Below are 19,148 nucleotides of genomic sequence, written 5' to 3'. Positions count from 1 at the left end.
TCTATCTCATCCTTACGTTTGGAGAGCAAGAATTCCAAGACTTGGGTAAGGGTAGGACCCTCATGTCCCACATCTACTTGGTTCCTGAGTTTTGGAGAGCAGTGAGAGTGTGACCAGCAAGGGAGGCCAGCCCCGTCTCAAAAAAATGAATCCAAATCTATCCCACCCCTGGGTTCAAAGAAGGAGGGATACCTGTAGTTTTCTTTTCATCCAAATGTCAGCCACAATCCCAGCCCTTAATAAGAAGAGCTTGAGGCTTCATCCCGTGTCTTTTTATATTGCATCTTGTTTTTAATTGAGCTACTGTAACATACACAGACCTTTTTCTTTTTTATTGGAGTATAATCGATTTATTTTTTTTAATTTTTTTTGTCTGTGAATAAAATTTTATTGGAACACAGCAGAGGCCGTTTCAAGAGGTCCCCAACACACATTCGGAGCACAGAGGAGCCATAGATACAGGAATTGTAAAAAAAAAAAAAAAAAAGTCTCTCTGCTAAGCCACCTATTTCCTTGTAACATGGGGGTCGGTCTCATGTTAAAGTGGCCACCATTTCCTCCAAGGGAACTTTGATGTGGTCTCTCTATATGGATTACGTATGTATATAAATATGTATGTATACTAGTATAGTTGATTTATAATGGGTTAGCTTCAGGGGTACGGCAAAGTGATTCATATATATATATATATATATATATATATATATATATATGATTTTTTCAGATTCTTTTCCATTATAGGTTATTACAAGATACGAATATAATTCCTGTGCTATACAGTAGGCCCTTGTCGATCTCTTTTATATATAGTACTGTGTATCTGCTAATTCCAAACTCCTAATTTATCCCTCACCTGCTTTCCCCTTTGGTAACCATAAGTTTATTTCCTATGTCTGTGAGTCTATTTCTATTTTGTAAATAAGTTCATTTGTATTTTTTTAAAAGTTTTTTTGATGTGGACCATTTTTAAAGTCTTTATTGAATTTGCTACAGTATTGCTTCTGTTTTATGTTTTGGTTTTTTGGCCTCAAGGCATGTGGGATCTTAGCTTCCCAACCAGGGATTGAACCCGCATCCCCTGCATTGGAAGGCGAAGTCTTAACTACTGGACCGTCAGGGAAGTCCCCTGTATTTTTTTAGTTTCCACATATAAGTGATATCATAGGATATTTACCTTTCTCTGTCTGACTTACTTCACTTATTATGATAATCTCTAGGTCCATCCAAGTGGCTGCAAATGGCATCATTTCATTCTTTTTTATAGCCGAATAATATTCCATTATGTGTGTGTGTGTATACACACATACATACCACCTCTTCTTTATCCATTCATCTGTCGATGAGCATTTAGGTTGCTTCCATGTCTTGGCTATTGTTTATAGTGCTGTTGTGAACACTGGAATGCATGTGTCTTTTCAAATTCGAATTTTTGTCTTTTCCGGATATGTGCCCAGGAGTGGGATTGCTGGATCATATGGTAGCTCTATTTTCAGCTTTTCAAGGAAACTCCATACTGTTCTCTATAGTGGCTGCACCAGTTTACATCCCACCATATACAGATCTTAAGTGTGCGGTTCATTGATCAGCTATACGTTCATGTGACCATACCCAGGTTAAGGTATGGAAAATTTCTAGTTCCCCTCTGCCCTTCCAGTCACCATAGATTATCACTGTAAATTAGTTTTGCCTGGTTCATTGAATATTACATAAACAGAATCAAACAGTGTATATATAACAGTGTATATAATAGTTTTTGTGTCCAGCTTGCTTCATCCAACGCTACTACCAAGTTTGCTCACTGCAGTATTCCATTGAGTATACCAATAGAGGAGTATATCAGAATTCTTCCACTCTCCTGATTGGTGAACATTTGGGTTGTTTCCAGTGTTTGGCCATTGTGAATATTCTACTATGAAGATTCTTGTACAAGTGTTTGGAGGACATATACATTCATTTTTCTTGGGTAAATTCCCACGGGTGGACCTGCTAGTTCACAGGGAGGTGTCTGCTTAGCTGCAAAAGATACTGCCAGACTTTTTCCAAAGTGGTTGTACCAGTTTACACTCTCATAGGCAGTGCAGGAAAGTTCCATTTGTTCCACATGCTTGCCAAGGCTTGGTATCATTCCCATACCTTTTTAATTTACTATAGTGTTTATTATACATCAAGTTCTGTTCTCATTTAAGTTCATTATCGGTTTGCTAGGGCTACCATAACAAAAGTTTATTGTCTCACAGCTCTGGAGGCTAGAAGTCCTCCTTGGTTCCCTCTGAGGGCTGTGAAGGAAGGATCTGTCCCAGGACTCTCTCCTTGGCTTTATAGATGGCCATCTGCTTCCTGTGTCTTTTCACATCATCTTCCCTTTGTGCATGTCTCTGTATCTAAATTCCCCCTTTTTATAAGAACACCATTCATACTGGATCAGGGTCCACTTTGATGACCTCATTTTAACTTGATCACCGCTGTAAAGATCCTTTCTCTGACTAAGAGCACATTCAGAGGCACTGGGATAGGACTTCAATGTATAAAGGCTGGGGAACACAATTCAACCCACAACTCTTTATAGGTGAATATTATTATTCCTATTTTATAGATGAGAAGACAAACTCAGAGCAAGACCCTACAGCTGGTGAGGGGCAGAGCTGGGATTTGAACCCTGGCAGCCTGATTCTCAGTCCAACCTCTCAACCGCTGTACTACATAACCTCACTCGCCCAGCGAGAAACCCAGAATCACCTTCCTTGTGCCCCTCACCCAGAAGCTTTGTAGGTTCACAACGGATACCCCTGTTTCTCACTGTCACCTCTTGCTCTGATTTCCTGCTTCTGCTGAATTCTTTTTCTCCCTGGTATTCCTTTTTACATTTTTTTCTAATTTTTCATCCAATTTTTATCAGAGTTATACATCCACATAGTTTGAAGAATCAAATACGAGATTTTTTTAGAAAATGAAAACGACCAGTGGCCCCCCATCTCTTTACCCTCCATTTCTCCCACCTCAGAGGAATCTGCTTTCACCTCATTTATTGAATCATTTTGCTCTTTACCTCCCTGTCTCAAAATACCATGTCTCTATGACTACCTCTTGATTTTTCAATTTTAGGCATTTTCCATTCACTTCTCACTATGGAAGACACATACTCATACTGTTATTTAAATTATTCCAAGCTCCCACATTGTGATTCTGGCTAGAGGAATATTCAGTGTTTACTTGTTGACTGTGTAAATGCTCCCATAGATGCCACACATAGTAAACCATGATTCCTTTCCTCTCCTACACAATTGTTTGTTTTTCCTGGCGTCAATATTGTCTTTTTTTTTTTTTCAATTGCCTAGTGTCTGAGTTTTCCTTGTGCTTAACTAATTCAAATCCAAATTCTCCACTAACTATATGAATCTCTTCTTTATGTGTTCAGAGGCATCAGGTACTCCATTAATTTCATCTTATTAAAGAAGTTTCTCACATGGCCTCTGACCTGCTCCAGTCTGGAACATAGCCGCCATCTTGATCCCATCACCTCCTTCCTGGTTCGGATCCTGTTGTATCCCATTTCTTACTCTTCCTGTGTTTTGCTCCCTTGTTCTTTTGAGCTTCCTGACAAAAGGCACATGGGAGATACATTTTGGAGACATTGCATACATGAAAACATCTTTACTCTTGATGGGCCATCTGGCTGGGTATAAAATTCTGGGCTGGAGATCATTTTCCTCCAGAATTTTGAAGGCATCACTCCACTGTCTTCTAATTTCCAGTGTTATTGTTGAAAAATCCAGTCATTTGGATTCCTAAGCCCCCTGTATGTGACCCGTTTTTCCTTTCCCTGTCCTCAGTGTGCTGACAGTTCTCAGCAATGTGTCTTCATCTGTTTTCATGTGTCTTCTTTTTCTATTTTCTATGACTGGACCTTTCAGTCGTATCCTGAGGTCATTCATTCTGGGAAATTTTCTTGAATTCTTTCAATGACAGTTCGCCTCTTCCTTCCATTTCTGTTTTTTCTTTCTAGAACTCTTATTAACTTGATATTGGGCTTCCTGGACTATCCATTTCTTTTATTCTCTCTCTTATTTTTCTAACTCTTTCTCTTTCTGCCCTACTCCCTGGGAGATTTTCTTAATATTATCTCCCACTCTTGTATTAAGCTTTATCACTTCTGCTAGTATATTTTTGATTTCTAAGAACTCTTTTTTGATCTCTGAATTTTTATGGTATTTTGTAAATTTTATAGTATTATTCTGTAGTATCCTACTTTATAATATCCTATTCATGGTTCAAAGCTGCAGTATCTTGTCTTGTTTCTCTGATGATATTAATGATACTTGTTGGGTTTTTCTCTTTTTTTTTTTTACATCTTCTACTCTCTGCATGTCTGCATGTTTCCTCCAAGTCCCCCCTGCCACCGCTTCCTATTTGTTTTGTTTCTATCTTTCTTTCTTTTTTTTTTTTTTGGCCATGCCACACGGCTTGCAGGATCTTAGTTCCCCAACCAGGGATTGAACCTGGGCCATTCCTTGTTTCTATCTTTCTTGTTAGAGCCTTTATCTGATGTCTAGTAATCCTTAATAGTCAGTTCATATTTGGGAGTGGGCATCCAAAATTCTGGAAGTGGTGGGTCTGTGAGCACATAAGCAGGGTTGTTGACTGTGAACTTCACTGTAGGGTGAGCTGTCTGGACCATTTTTGTTGGGGAATCCCCAATGTCAGTACTTTTTGGTCTCTTTTCCTGGGTTAGTCATATATATATATACACATATATATGTATATATTTGTATATGTAGACATACTATATATATGTTTTTAAAATAGAGAGGACCAAAGAAGAAAACAAATAATGAATCATGATCTCCCTGGCAAGATACCCCTAACCATATGCAAGTTAAAAGGCACTCATTCATTCATTCATTCATGCATCCAATAAATATTTATTAAGGTCTTCTTGCACCAGACACTGGGCTAGGCACTGAGGGTATAGCAGTGAACAAATCAAGGTCTCTGTTCTCCTAGCACTTCCACTCCAGTCTGGAAGACAGACACATGTGTGTCTAGAGCAGCGCTCTCCTACAGCCCCTTCTGCAATGATGGAAATGTTCAAGATGTCAGCAGTCCAATATGGTAGCCAACAGCTCTCAATCACTGGAGATGAGGTTGGTGTAACTACAGAACTGAATTTTAAATTTTAATTAAAATTGGAATTCAAATAGCCACCTGTGGCTAGTGGCTACCACCTTGGACAACACTAGAAAATTCCATCCTTACAGAGAGGTACAAGGGATTGGCAGCCTCATGGCTTTGGCTAGCTCACATTCCAAATGTGGGCTTACCCCACCACTGAGGGCAAGCAACCTCACAGGAAGAGAAAGGAAATGCATCTCTTAAAAAGAAAGAAAGAAACACAGCTTCTCCCAGCCAGTTCTGGAAGCCCATTCCATGGGAGAGTTTCAATTTCTCACTCACTTATGAGGGCCGAAAAGGAAACATCAAGTCCCCCTTTCCCTAAAGGAAGCATTATTTTTCATTTTTTCTAGATCAATTCAACCATGTATACACACACATCTTTATACATTCCTCACTGAAAGTACACACTGTTCTCTTGCGTTTTCCGTGGAGGAAAGCCTCTTGGCATCTTTTCCCTATTAATGAAATCTTACCTCTCAGCTCCAGTGATTGGCACACAGAATGCTGGTCTCAAACCAGCCTGAATTCATTCATTCAACCCCTCTTTATTAAGCATGTGTTGTATGCCAGGTGCTGTTTTAGACCCTGTGGATACAGCAGTGAGCCGGGCAAGCAAGGTCTGCTCCTTCACGGAACTTAAATTGCAGTGTGGGGGGGGGTGGGCGGCGGGGAGATGAATGATAAAGCTAATAACTAAAAGCATTTTATAGTTACAAGGAGGTAAGTGCTATGGACAAAAATAGGGCAGGGTGAGAGAGTTTGGGAGACCCAGGAAGGAGGCTACAGGTTGCAGTATTAAACAGTGTACCAGGGAAGGTGCCTTTGGAGCAAACACTTGAAGGAGGTGAGGGGGCCAGCCAGGCGGCTATCTGGGAGAAGGATATTATTCCAGCAGAGAGAATGGCCAGTGCAAAGGCCCTGAGGCAGGAGCAGACTGGAGCAATCCAGGAACTGCACAAAGCCCAGGGTGGCTGGAGCAGACTTGGTGAGGGAGGCGTGCATGGGAGACAAGGCAGAGGGGTAACAAGGCAGAGGGGTAAGCCTGCGAAGTGCAGTGAACTGAGGACGGACGGGAGCCGAGGAGGGACAGGAGCTGACTCAAATGTCAAGATTCCTCTAGCAACAGGGTGGGAATTTTTATTTTTCCCAAAAAAAGGCTGGCGGACATGGCTGAGTTTTACTAGAGGTTTAGGATCAATGTGGGGGGGTGGGTAGGGAGTAAGGAGGTGGGGAAAGAGGCAGGCATTATATCCCAGAATAACTGAGCAAACGATTAAATTCAAAGCAGATTCTCAGCTCCTCTCTTCCTGAAAGCCCTGCTCACCTTCTCACCACTGGAAGTCTTGATTGTTGGCTCTAAAATACTTCTCCGTTCTTTCTTCCCATACCTCTCCCCTGTACACGCCCCCCTCCCAGGACCTCTAAAGACCCTCCTTCCATCTAGTCCCCAGTGCCTCCATCCCTCCTCTTTGGCCCGACTCAGGAAACTCTGAGTTCTTCCCACTTAAACACCTTAAACAATTCACCTTTCGCCCCCAAGGGCATTTTCCTAAACAAAGAGACACCTCGAGAGAAATTACAGTTTGCCTACAAGGCAGCAGTGCCCGCAGGTAGTGCGGTATTTTTCTCGCCTACGTACTGTGTATGTTTCCAGATGTCAGCTGGGCTCTCCCTGCCTGTTAGGATCTGTATAAGATGAATTCAAACCCCATTCTCCAACTACGGGGTGGCGAATGCCCTCCCCACGTTCCAGAGCTTTGAATTCTTTGCCCCACCCCAAGTTGTTGCTTCAGCTGGATCCATTCTATCTGGGGAATCCTCTCTCTGTCTCCCCCTGTGCGGTGCAAGGACTAAGTCTGTCCTTTTCCTTAACTTCCATGCAACCAACCATGCACACAAGGCATTTATATGCGATTATGTGAGTGTGTGGACAGGGCTTCACTGAAAGTTTGGGGACACAGAGGTTTTCACATCAACAGATAGGCAAACAACTCAAGACTCCAGGTGATGTATTCATGTCAGGAAGACCCTTTGCCTTCTCCTCACCAAGCATCCAGCCACATGCCTTGATGTCTCTTGTTTTCCCCAGACCTGAGCTGTCCAAGACTATTTAAATTTAAATTAGGGACTTCCCTGGAGGTCCAGTGGTTGAGACTCCGTGCTTCCAATGCAGGGGGCAGGGGTTCAATCTCTGGTCGGAGAACTAAGATCCCACATGCCTTGGCGTGGCAAAAAAAAAAATTAATTTAATTAATTAAAATTAAATACAATTTAAAGTTACATCCCTTTGTCGTACTGATCACATTTCAAGTGCTCCAGAGCCATGGTGGCTGCCATGTTGGGCTGCGCAGATGGGACATTTCCATCATCCCAGAATGTTCTTTTGGACAATGTTGGACTAGAAAAGACAGATACCTCCCTCTAAGAACTAGTCTGGTGTCTACAATTAAGATGACCAAAATTTCACCCCACAAAATAACTATGGAGCTATATTCTATCTAGGATTCCGGGACTAGTGGGTTTTTTTTCTCATTTATACACCCTGGACATCTTCACAGGTCAGATCATGAGTACTTATCTTATGTCATAGGATAGTTACACAGTGTGTAATCCACAGAAGTGTGGATTCCTTTATCCATTCATTCATTTACTCCGCAAATATTTACGACCCCCTTGTATGTGTCAGGAACTGCTGGGTCACAGCCTAGAACGTGATGGTCTTGGATCCTGCCCTAGAGGGGCTTGCATTGTGGTAGGAGAGGCTGAGATTAATCAAATCATCGCAGAGATAAATGTAAAATGGCAGCAGTTGGGAAGGAAGTGACATGTGGCGAGTGCCACAATGTATTCATCAGTGAGAACTACTAATTCCGTATCCGTGCTTATCTTCCCACCAAATTGTAGATATCAGGGCCTAGAGGGAGAACCCAAGCAAATTAAGATACATGTCTGGAACTGCGTTTCCCCGGTCTGAATAATGGAGATAATAGTTTCTACCTCATAGGAGTGTTGAGAGAATGGAGTTACTACAGTAGATAGAACAGTGTCTGGAACAACAGAAGTCATCATTAACACTATTATTATTTGTATGATTCTCCTTTTTTTTTTTTTTTTAAGTATTTATTTATGGCTGTGTTGGGTCTTCGTTTCTGTGCGAGGGCTCTCTCCAGTTGCGGCAAGCGGGGGACACTCTTCATCGCGGTGCGCGGGCCTCTCACTGTCGCGGCCTCTCTTGTTGCGGAACACAGGCTCCAGATGCGCAGGCTCAGTAATTGTGGCTCACGGGCCCAGCCGCTCCGCGGCACGTGGGATCCTCCCAGACCAGGGCTCGAACCCGTGTCCCCTGCATTGGCAGGCAGACTCTCAGCCACCGCGCCACCAGGGAAGCCCCGATTCTCCTCTCTGAGCTTCAGTCCTCCTCTTTAAAATGGAGGAGTATACGGGACCTTCTCTGGAAGGTTCCAATAAGGATTGAACCAGTAGTTATTTCATTAACAGTCACAGCTAACACTTCTCTGGCACTTCCTTTTCTCCGAGGGCTAGCCGTGCAACAACCTTGGAAGGGAGGTATTGCCGCTGTCCCCATTTGACAGATGTTTAAACAGAGGCACAAAAAGGTGCAGTGACTTACTGAGAAGTTCACCACTAGTTAGAATCTGGAGCAGTTGGAGGTTAGGAGGTAGAGGGATTCTGGGTTGCCCATTCGGGCATCTGGGTGGAACTGACCCTGCCCTTCATGCCCCTGCCGGCAGGAAGCTGGACGCCTTCATCTACGACGCGGCTGTGCTCAACTACATGGCCCGCAAAGATGAGGGCTGCAAGCTCGTCACCATCGGCTCGGGCAAGGTCTTTGCCACCACAGGCTACGGCATCGCCCTGCACAAGGGTTCCCGCTGGAAGCGGCCCATCGACCTGGCACTGCTGCAGTTCCTGGGGGATGGTGCGGCTGCACGCAGAGATGCCTACAGGGGGTGGGGAAGGGAGGGGAGGCAAAGACCCCTGGGTACTGGGGAAGGAGGGGGTGAGGACCAGGACACCAGGGTCTGAGGACCTAGACTCCTATATCAGAGGGGAGGGTCCTCAGAGGGTGCCCACGGAAGGTGACCTCCCACCTTCCTGTCCCCAGATGAGATCGAGATGCTGGAGCGGCTGTGGCTCTCGGGGATCTGCCACAATGACAAAATCGAGGTGATGAGCAGCAAGCTGGACATCGACAACATGGCGGGCGTCTTCTACATGCTCCTGGTGGCCATGGGCCTCTCCCTGCTGGTCTTCGCCTGGGAGCACCTGGTGTACTGGCGCCTGCGGCACTGTCTGGGGCCCACCCATCGCATGGATTTCCTGCTGGCCTTCTCCAGGGTATGGGGGAGAGAGGGAGGCGGAGGGGGAGAGATGGGACGAAACAGGCAGGGACGCCTAGAAATGGAAGGGAGCTGGCTCGAGGTGCTGGAGAGGAGGGAGGGACGGAGGGAAGGCAGGTGGTCCGAAGCATCCCGCGCTGACCGGGCTTCTGCCGCGACCCCCGCAGGGCATGTACAGCTGCTGCAGCGCGGAGGCTGCCCCGCCGCCCGCCAAGCCCCCGCCGCCGCCGCAGCCGCTGCCCAGCCCGGTATACCCGGCGGCGAGGCCCGCTCCCGGTCCCGCGCCCTTCATACCCCGCGAGCGCGCCACTGTGGACCGCTGGCGCCGCGCCAAAGGTGCAGGGCCGCCGGGGGGCACGAGCTTGGCCGACGGCTTCCACCGCTACTACGGCCCCATCGAGCCGCAGGGCCTGGGCGTGGGCGAGGCGCGCGTCGCGCCCCGGGGCGCAACTGGGCGCCCGCTATCGCCGCCGGCTACACAGCCCCCGCAGAAGCCGCCGCCCTCCTACTTCGCCATCGTGCGCGACAAAGAGCCGGCCGAGCCCCCCGCCGGCGCCTTCCCTGGCTTCCCGTCGCCGCCCGCGCCCCCGGCCGCCGCGGCCACAGCCGTCGGGCCGCCGCTCTGCCGCCTGGCCTTCGAGGACGAGAGCCCGCCGGCGCCCACGCGCTGGCCGCGCTCGGACCCCGAGAGCCAGCCCCTGTTGGGCCCCGGCGCGGGGGGCGCGGGCGGTGCGGGGGGCGCGGGCGGCGGAGTCCAGGCCGCGCCACCCCCGTGCCGCGCCGCGCCGCCCCCCTGTCCTTACCTTGACCTAGAGCCGTCGCCGTCGGACTCGGAGGACTCGGAGAGCCTGGGCGGCGCGTCGCTGGGCGGCCTGGAGCCCTGGTGGTTCGCCGACTTCCCCTACCCGTACGCCGAGCGTCTCGGGCCGCCGCCTGGCCGCTACTGGTCGGTCGACAAGCTCGGGGGCTGGCGCGCCGGCAGCTGGGACTACCTGCCCCCGCGCAGCGGCCCCGCCGCCTGGCACTGTCGCCACTGCGCCAGCCTGGAGCTGCTGCCGCCTCCGCGCCATCTCAGCTGCTCACACGACGGCCTGGACGGCGGCTGGTGGGCGCCGCCACCCCCGCCCTGGGCCGCGGGGCCCCCGCCCCGGCGCCGGGCCCGCTGCGGGTGCCCGCGGTCACATCCTCACCGCCCACGGGCCTCGCACCGCGCGCCCGCAGCTGCCGCGCCGCACCACCACCGGCACCGGCGCGCCGCGGGGGGCTGGGACCTCCCGCCGCCCGCGCCCACCTCGCGATCGCTCGAGGACCTCAGCTCGTGTCCCCGCGCCGCCCCCGCGCGCAGGCTCACCGGGCCCTCCCGCCACGCGCGCCGGTGCCCGCACGCCGCGCACTGGGGGCCGCCGCTGCCCGCCGCGCCCCACCGGAGACACCGGGGCGGGGACCTGGGTACCCGCCGGGGCTCGGCGCACTTTTCCAGCCTCGAGTCCGAGGTATGACGCGGCCTGGGGGGCCCCGCCGCCCCCTCGGTCAGCGCAGGCCACAGCCCGAGGGGGCACGCGCAGTGGACAGGACCCGCACGGGTTGGGAAGGAAGGAAATGGAACTGGCCGGACCCCGCCTGGAGCAGCGTCCTGCGCCCCTCGCTATGGGGGCACCTCGAGCCGGGGGGGATTTGGTCCCTCAAATCTCACCCAGCCTGGGAGCAAGGGGATGGGGTCTCGGAGCCCACTGGACTTTTTTTTTAAACCCGACAAGGGCTTTTTAACGTCACCAGATGGGGCAGGAGGTGGTGGGGGTCACGCCACGCCCGCGTCCCTCCCCCACGCCTGGGGCCGTGGCCCCCACATCACTGTGCAGCTCCCCGGCCCCAGCCACGCCTCCGGGGAAGCCCGTTTTTAACCTTTCATCCATCGGGACTCAAAACTGTGAGACGCGTTCGCCAAACTGTGACCCCAGACCTTGGCCCCCGCCACACAGAAACCCCTGACCCCAGACTGTGACTTCCGACCCCTAAAAATGGTCATCCGACCCCAGACTGTGACCCCTGACCCCAAACTGTGACCCGAGCCCCAGACCGTGCCCCGACCAGACTCTGCCCCTCGACGTCAAACCGTGACACTCCCTTCTCCTTTTCCACCCGCGGTAGCTTTCCCCTCTTTCGACCTAGCACACGCCCCCAACGGAAGCCCCGCCTCCACTGCCCCAGCGTTGATCCCAACCTCCATCAGGCCAAAACTTCCCACCCTGTCGCACCTCACTACCAGCCCCAGGTGCCACTAATCACATGCTCTCCAAATCCAACCCTTATTTGTGACCTTTCAGTGAAGACCCAGCAGACCCTCAAAAGCCTCCTCTTCCCAGATCTCCAGCCGGGTCTGGAGCTGGGTTGTGGAAGAGAGGGGTCTGGGAGTCCACACTCATCACCAAGCTCCCTTCCCACTCTCCTGTCCCATATTGCAGTGTTTGGAATAAACCATGTTTTTATGCCTCCTCAAGCCCAGTGTGAGCTCCGTGTCTGTCTCTTAGTCCCCCTCAAGGCTTCTCTGGAGGAAATAAAAACAGAAAAGTCCCACAGAGGAAGAGGGGGCAGAAAGAGAATTCCGGCAAGAACAGAGACCCTGGAGGGATGTGGGAGGTAAAGACTCAAAGAGGCGGTGAGAAAAGACCCTAAGAAGAGAAGGGCTGAGAAGGGGTTGGGGTGGAAGGAGAAGGGGGACAGAGAACTCAAGAAAGATCTGGGATCAAAACTTTTCTAGGATCAAGTCTAGGGTCCCATTCCTATGGCAACAGGTAAGGAGGCTTGCTAAGTTCTGAATATCCTGTCCATGCAAACGAGGAGAGTGTCTGTTATACCCCAGTCAATCCACGTATCTTGAATTCCGTTAATCTCACCAATGAGAACCTATTTCTAACATTTCATTATGCCAATTAGCCAAACCTCTGGTGCTGATGGGCAATAAAAAGAGCGGAAGCACTTGTAATAGCTGCCTCCAGAGAGTGGACTTTCTGATTAAGTGCTTGCTGACCAGAGCTGCAAGGCGAACGCCTGGTTAGGCAACTGACTGCCCCTAGAGGGTAGATTCAACCAGGTAATTTACACATATCATCCTGTCTACACTTAACCATTTTGAAGTAAATTAAAGCCTTTATAACAAGGAGGGGAGAAGAAACCGGCTTTATGGGTCCTCAGGGAGCAGAAACCTAGTCTCCTTGCCAGTAAGGGCTCTTATTTGCATACACGAATAATTAATTAAGTGGAAAGAAGGGACTGGGAGTCAAAGGTGGAAGGGAGAGTCGGGGCTTGGAGCTCCTCTAGTTGATGGGGAAAACAGGCCTCCTGCAGAACTACAACTCCCAGGAGGCCTTGCCGCTGCTCTGCGGCAGAGCGCCCCAAAGTCATGGGGAGGGTATGGTTTCCCCGGATCTGCAGGCCTCGCTAGCCAGGCCAGGACGCAGTTACCTTAGCTCTTCTTCACCCCTCTCCCCATTGCCCTCTCTAATTGGTGAACAAGGAGGTTTCCAAGGTAACCGCGCAGTAGGGAGGATCCTCACAGGAAGGGAAGCGAGACCCGGAAGTGACGCTCTTACCTCGCGCCGGCGGCGGGAGGCTCCAAAGATGGCTGCGCGCAAGGGTCGGCGGCGCACGTGTGAAACCGGGGAGCCTATGGACGCCGAGTCCCACGACGCAGGGTCCAAGGGCCCGGCCCAGGTCTACCTACCCGGCCGGGGACCCCCGCTGCGCGAAGGAGAGGAGCTGGTCATGGACGAGGAGGCCTACGTGCTGTACCACCGAGCACAGACTGGTAGGCCTGGGCACCCGGACTCCTGCGTCCTGAGGAAGGAGGGGACTGGAATCCTGGGTCCTGAGGGGGGGAGTTGGTCCTGAGCCTTTAACTTAAGAGGCACTCTGAAAGAGAAGATTGGGGTGTAAGAGGGTTGACATCACGCTCAAGAGGACTGAGATCCCTCTGCCCCATCCTAATTTTCCAACTCCTCCGTCCATCCCCAGGCGCCCCCTGTCTCAGCTTCGACATAGTCCGGGATCAGCTGGGAGACAACCGGACCGAGCTTCCTCTTACACTTTATCTGTGTGCTGGGACCCAGGCCGAGAGCGCCCAAAGCAACAGGTGAGTAAGAACTGACGTTTTCCCAGGACCAGGGACCTAAGCCACCAGCTCCCTCTTCCTCGGGACCTAGAAGTCGGGGTTTCCAGCCTCCTCCCACCCTCCTTACTAAGGATCCTGGCACCCGGTGCCTCATTCATGCCACACCTCCCCCAGATTGATGATACTTCGGATGCACAATCTGCATGGGACAAAGCCCCCGCCATCTGAGAGCAGTGACGAGGAGGAGGAGGAGGAGGATGAAGAGGATGAAGAAGAGCGGAAGCCTCAGCTGGAGCTGGCGATGGTGCCCCATTATGGCGGCATCAACAGAGTTCGGGTAAATACAGCACCAGCAGCCTGCCCTGCGTTCTCTGGAGCACACCCCCCCCGCACCCATGCCCTTCAGCTTTTAGAAAAGCACCTGGCACGTAGTTTTATATATTATGGTAATTGTCAGTATGTGCTAGATGCTATAGGGTTGTTTTTTTTTTCAGCAAGCATCATTTGTACCAAATTGATTATTTATTTATTTACTTATTTATTTGGCTGTGTTGGGTCTTAGTTGTGGCACACGGGATCCTTCATTGTGGTGCGAGGGCCTCTCTAGTTGTGGCGCGGGCTGTAGAGCACACGGGCTCAGTAGTTGCGGCAGGCGGGCTCTCTAGTTGAGGTGCGTGGGCTCTATAGAGCAAGCGCGGGGGCTTAGTTGCCCCACGGCACGGGGATCTTAGTTCCCCGACCAGGGATCGAACCTGCGTCCCCTGCATTGGAAGGCGGATTCTTAATAGAGGGATATTTTTTAATGTTCTTTCCTCTTCTGTAAAACGGTGAGAGTCACAAAGCTTACCTGATGGGGCCGGTGTAAGGATAAACTGAAATGACATAAAGCGTTATTTCAATAACTGGAAGTTTTTCAGGTGTCTAGAAACAGCGCTTGGCTGTAACTTGAGATATATGTTTTCTCTTACTGCTCAGGGACTCTTGTGGGCTTGGGGGTTACTTTTGTGCTTCAGAGTTACAGCCCCTTCTAATCAGGTTGATGTGAGAATTAAATGAGATGCTGTGTGTATAGTACTTGGAGCAGTGCTTGCCTCATAGTTCTTGAGAAATATTTCCATTAAAGTATTACCATGTCTCGGGTACTGTTTTAGACCTTGGGGAGTTAATGGGGTGCAAAAAGTCTCTGGCTCCTTGAAACTTACATACCAGTGGGAAAGGGAACAAGAAGAAACTAAGCATATGTGTATATGTCCAAAGATGGTAAGTATTGTGGAGAAAAATGAAACAAGGTAAGGGAGTTAGTGTCTTCTGGAGTGGGGTTGCCTCTTTAAATAGTGTGGTCAAGGAAGCATTCACTGATAAGGTGCCATTTGAACAGAGATCCGCAGGAAATGAGGGAGTGAGGCAAGGATATCTGTGGGAAAAGGTTTGCGAGCAAGGAAATAACAAGTGCAAAGGCCCTGGGGCAAACTGAGGAGTTCTGAGGGAAGCTGGGGAGAACAGTGCTGAATGGATGAGGGGGAGAGTGACAGGGTGTGGCAGGTGGGCACGGAGGAGACATTGTTTAGGGCCTTGTAGGCCAGTGTAAGGACTTGGCTTTTACTTGGGGAGAAATTGGGAACTGTTGGAGGGTTTAGAGCGAAAGATGGCTGGGATCTGACTTGTGTTTTAAAGGGATCCCTCTTACTGCTGTATTGAGAATAGACTGCAGGGAGGCAAGGGCAGAAGGACAGTCCTGTGAGGAGGCCAGTACAGGAATGCAGAGAAGGGTGACTTCGGTAGTAACACGAGTGACGGCAGCAGAGGTACTGAGAAAGGATTGGAAGTGTGGCATTTTGGGTGGAGCCAGCATAGGTGGTGGGTGTGAGGAAGGAGAGACAAGTGGGGAATGAGTCCTGCGGTTTGGGGCCCAAGGTGGGACCTCCAGGGAGGAGTAGGTGGCAGTGGGCGATTAGGAACTTGGCTTTGGCCTTGTGATGTCTAAACAGTCAGTTCGATGTGAGCCTGGAGTTGAGGAGAGAGGTCAGGGCTAGGGGCTACTGGAAACCTTGAGGCTGAACAGGATCTCCTAGTGAGCAAAGGTACACAGGCAGAGAGATCCGGAGACAGGCCTGTGAGCAGCCTACATTTAGACAGTTACAGGGAACAGGAGCCTGAACACACTTCTGGGGGCTGGTGGAATAACAGCGTCAATTCCTGGGAGTCCGGAAGGAGTTTTGTCCTCCCCCTACCATCATCTCTACCACAGGGTGGGGAGTTGTCCGGGGTACCAGGCTGCTCTTGCAGGCCGTGATTCCATTCCCGCAAAGGTTTCTGGGAGTTGTAGTCCCAGCCCTGGGTCGGGGGCGGGTCTGAGGAGCTGCAGTTCTGGTTCTGGGGGATGCTGGGGGCTGTGGTCGCCACCTGGAGCCTCCTGTCCCTCTCACCTCCGCTCCCCTTCTCCCTCCCCTGCAGGTGTCGTGGCTGGGTGAGGAGCCAGTGGCTGGGGTGTGGTCAGAGAAGGGCCAGGTGGAGGTGTTTGCGCTGCGGCGGCTTCTGCAGGTGGTGGATGACCCCCAGGCCCTAGCGACCTTCCTCCGGGATGAGCAGGCCCGCGTGAAGCCCATCTTCGCCTTCTCTGGCCACATGGGCGAGGGCTTTGCACTCGACTGGTCCCCTCGTGTGCCCGGTGAGTCCCTGGGGTGTGCAGTTAGCCCTGAGGGCTGGGCAGGAGCAGGGTCTACAGCAGGGGTGGGTGCTAAGGTGGGAGTGAGCCACGGCCGGGTGGGACAGGGTTGTGTCCTGACTCCCCTTCGCAGGGCGCCTGCTGACTGGTGACTGTCAGAAGAACATCCACCTCTGGACGCCTACGGACGGCGGTTCCTGGCACGTGGACCAGCGGCCATTCGTGGGCCACACACGCTCCGTGGAGGACCTGCAGTGGTCTCCAACCGAGGACACGGTGAGGGAGGACTGGGGGTCTGGACTCCTGGGGTGGGGAGGGGGGCAGGTCCTAATGAGGGGGTCACTAAAAGAGAGGGTAGCCCACCACTGGACCCCGGTCTCCAAAGTGGGGCGGGGGTACACCAGGGTGCCTCAGACTCTGCCTTGTCCAGGTATTTGCCTCTTGCTCAGCTGATGCCTCCATCCGCATCTGGGACATCCGGGCAGCCCCCAGCAAAGCCTGCATGCTCACCACCGCCACCGCCCACGATGGGGATGTCAACGTCATCAGCTGGAGCCGCCGGGAGCCCTTCCTGCTCAGCGGCGGGGATGACGGAGCCCTCAAGGTCTGGGACCTGCGGCAGTTCAAGGTACTGTCCCAGCTGGACACCTGGGGCGGGAGAAGCTCCTGCTACCGGAGGCCACTAGGATTTGTGGGTTTTCCCTCCCGAGATGGTTTATACACCGGAACTGGGAAGGCCCTGTGAATTGGGGTCCAGATGAGGGAACAGGCTCCGCGAGAGGAAGGCTTGGGGCTGCTGTGGGGTCGCTCCCTCTACCATCTGGAGATCTGACACGAGGGAAGGGGCTGGGTGGCGGAGACTACAGCTCTCATCTGCCCGCGGGGAGCCATGCGCCGGCCGTGCTGCCCAGGGGCTCAAGGGCTTCAGAAGACGGTCGTTTTTCTTTCCGTGCACTTTATAGAATCAGCTGAGAACAGAGCCCAGCTCACTCATTTTGGGAGGGGGAACTGAGGGCCAGAAGGGACAGGAGCAGATAGGATGTGACCACCCAGCTAAGTGTTGACTCTGCAGAGCTGAGAGGGTCTCCAGGCAGGAGAAGTTGCAGCTCCTGGCCTCTCTCTGGACAAAGCCGTGACTTCATACACCTCTGGGCCTTCCCGGGATCGTTTTTTCACTCCTCCCAATGTAATGAGTTCTACAGAATCAGCCCTGGGGAAGCTTCTAGAAATGAATTCCAGCCCCCCAGTCAGGTGCATGGCCAGGTCACAGGGCCAAAGTGGATTGGCCACTGGAACGTTGGAACCACTTCTCCAAATGAGAGAGACCCCAACCCCCACCAGCACCTTTGCTTTAGTAAAAGTGTCGTTCTTTGCCTCAGCCTCTCTGGAGCCTGGGAGTCATGCCGCTGCCCCCTTTGAGGCCTTCTAGAATCAGCGGGCAGAGCACTTGTGGAACCACGCCTTCCTTTTATAGGGAAGGAAACTGAGGCAGGCCTAGGGAGGAGCAAGTGTTGTGGTTTTGTGGCCTGGAGCTGGGAGGGGCTTCTTTGCAGGTGAAACTACAACTTCCAGCAGCCCCTGGGACATCACACCTTTATTACCAGCTGTACTTTGCGCTCTGTCCCTTTCAGAGAACCTGGGTTTGTGGGGGGCACAAGGGGTGGAGCCCTGGTTGAACCCTAAGGCTGGAGAGGGGTGGGGGGTCTCTGCCTGGGTCACCCCAGGCGTCAGGCTGAGGGGCTCAGAGGCCCTGACTCCCATCTTCCCGTAGTCTGGCTCCCCGGTGGCCACCTTCAAGCAGCACGTGGCCCCCGTGACCTCCGTCGAGTGGCACCCCCAGGACAGTGGGGTCTTCGCGGCCTCGGGTGCAGACAACCAGATCACACAGTGGGACCTGGCGGTGGAGCGGGACCCCGAGGCCGGCGACGCGGAGACTGACCCTGCGCTGGCAGACCTCCCCCAGCAGCTGTTGTTCGTGCACCAGGGCGAGACAGCCCTGAAGGAGCTGCACTGGCACCCGCAGTGCCCCGGGCTCCTGGTCAGCACCGCCCAGTCAGGCTTCACCGTCTTCCGCACCATCAGCGTCTGAGGCCGGCCGGGCCGCATCTATCTGGCCCTCCACTTGGGGACTGAAGTTGAAGTTCATTCCCCTGGAAGGGACTCATTCAGATCTGTTGGCCAGCGCTTCTCCAGAAGGACTTAGTTTGGCCCATTGGCTGCCGTGACGGATTCTGTTTGACTTATTGTTCTTTGAAAGGACTCGGTTTGGTCCGATGCCCCCCTTGCCAAAGGATATGGTTTGATCCGTGGCTCTAAAACTAGGGCTTGGTTTGCTCCCACGACTCCTCCAACCAAAGGACTGGGTTTGACCCATGGCCCTATAAGACCAGTGGGTTTGACTCTGGTGACCCCTCTTGCCCAAAACCTTGGTTTAGCCCAGTGACCCCCCCTCTCCCCCCACCTGTCAGAAGACTCCATTGGCTTTTTCCCAGACGGGCCTGGCGTGGCCTGTGTTGCTGTGGACACTTTGTCAGCTGCAGCACTTGGCGTGACCCTTTGACCTCTCTGCCCCTGGCCTCCCCCAGGGAACCCAAGTGCTTTACAGTGGCTGGACCAAATTCGAGGAGTGGGTTCCTGCAGCAGAATTTGGCCCTTGTCTTCCTGCCAACTGGGTTTGGCCACGACTTCCCAGGGAGAGGCCGCGTGGGGCCTTCTCCCCTCCTCCCAAAGGCAGGCACCGTGCAGGGGGGGGAGAGTCGGGGGCTCCTGAGGGGCAATAAAGGACCAGAATGAGGCCTGGAGTGTGTGAGATTCGTCCTTCTGGCCGCTGCCTCATGAGGAG

General features: G+C 52.1%; 2 protein-coding genes across 4 annotated transcripts in view; both read left to right on the top strand.

The window, feature by feature from the left end:
• GRIN2D (glutamate ionotropic receptor NMDA type subunit 2D) overlaps positions 1-12,030 on the top strand; it is a 30,561-nt gene extending 18,531 nt beyond the window's left edge. For both annotated transcript variants that reach the window (XM_082437361.1, XM_082437360.1), the window contains 3 exons: positions 8,925-9,112; positions 9,299-9,531; positions 9,701-12,030. In XM_082437361.1, coding sequence (XP_082293487.1) covers positions 8,925-9,112; positions 9,299-9,531; positions 9,701-11,032 — 1,753 coding nt within the window. In that variant the 3' untranslated portion in view covers positions 11,033-12,030. The remainder of the gene's footprint in view (positions 1-8,924; positions 9,113-9,298; positions 9,532-9,700) is intronic.
• Positions 12,031-13,104: 1,074 nt separating this feature from the next.
• On the top strand, positions 13,105-19,100 carry GRWD1 (glutamate rich WD repeat containing 1). Of its 2 annotated transcripts, none has more exons than XM_082437394.1 (7): positions 13,105-13,338; positions 13,545-13,662; positions 13,816-13,978; positions 16,096-16,309; positions 16,440-16,582; positions 16,711-16,934; positions 18,078-18,255. In XM_082437394.1, the coding sequence occupies exons 1-7, from the start codon at positions 13,152-13,154 to the stop codon at positions 18,121-18,123; spliced, it is 1,095 nt and encodes a 364-aa protein (XP_082293520.1). In that variant the 5' UTR covers positions 13,105-13,151; the 3' UTR covers positions 18,124-18,255. The 2 variants fall into 2 exon arrangements, with proteins under 2 accessions (XP_082293520.1, XP_082293519.1); XM_082437393.1 differs by having other exon boundaries at positions 13,106-13,338; positions 16,737-16,934; positions 18,078-19,100.
• The last annotated feature ends 48 nt before the right edge of the window (positions 19,101-19,148 follow it).

Source organism: Balaenoptera physalus, assembly GCF_965194825.1.
Source record: "Balaenoptera physalus genome assembly, chromosome: 19".
Classification (NCBI taxonomy): Eukaryota; Metazoa; Chordata; class Mammalia; order Artiodactyla; family Balaenopteridae; genus Balaenoptera; species Balaenoptera physalus.
Note: the sequence above shows the minus strand (reverse complement) of the source record. Positions and strands in the feature narration are given on the sequence as shown.

What these genes read in the sequence shown, in the direction of transcription:
- GRWD1 (XM_082437393.1), top strand. Translation starts at nt 13,152, where the DNA reads ATGGCTGCGCGCAAGGGTCGGCGGCGCACGTGTGAAACCGGGGAGCCT. An exon ending in GGTCTCCAACCGAGGACACG is followed by an intron (nt 16,583 to 16,736) that starts GTGAGGGAGGAC and finishes TGCCTTGTCCAG; the next exon opens with GTATTTGCCTCTTGCTCAGC. An exon ending in GGGACCTGCGGCAGTTCAAG is followed by an intron (nt 16,935 to 18,077) that starts GTACTGTCCCAG and finishes ATCTTCCCGTAG; the next exon opens with TCTGGCTCCCCGGTGGCCAC.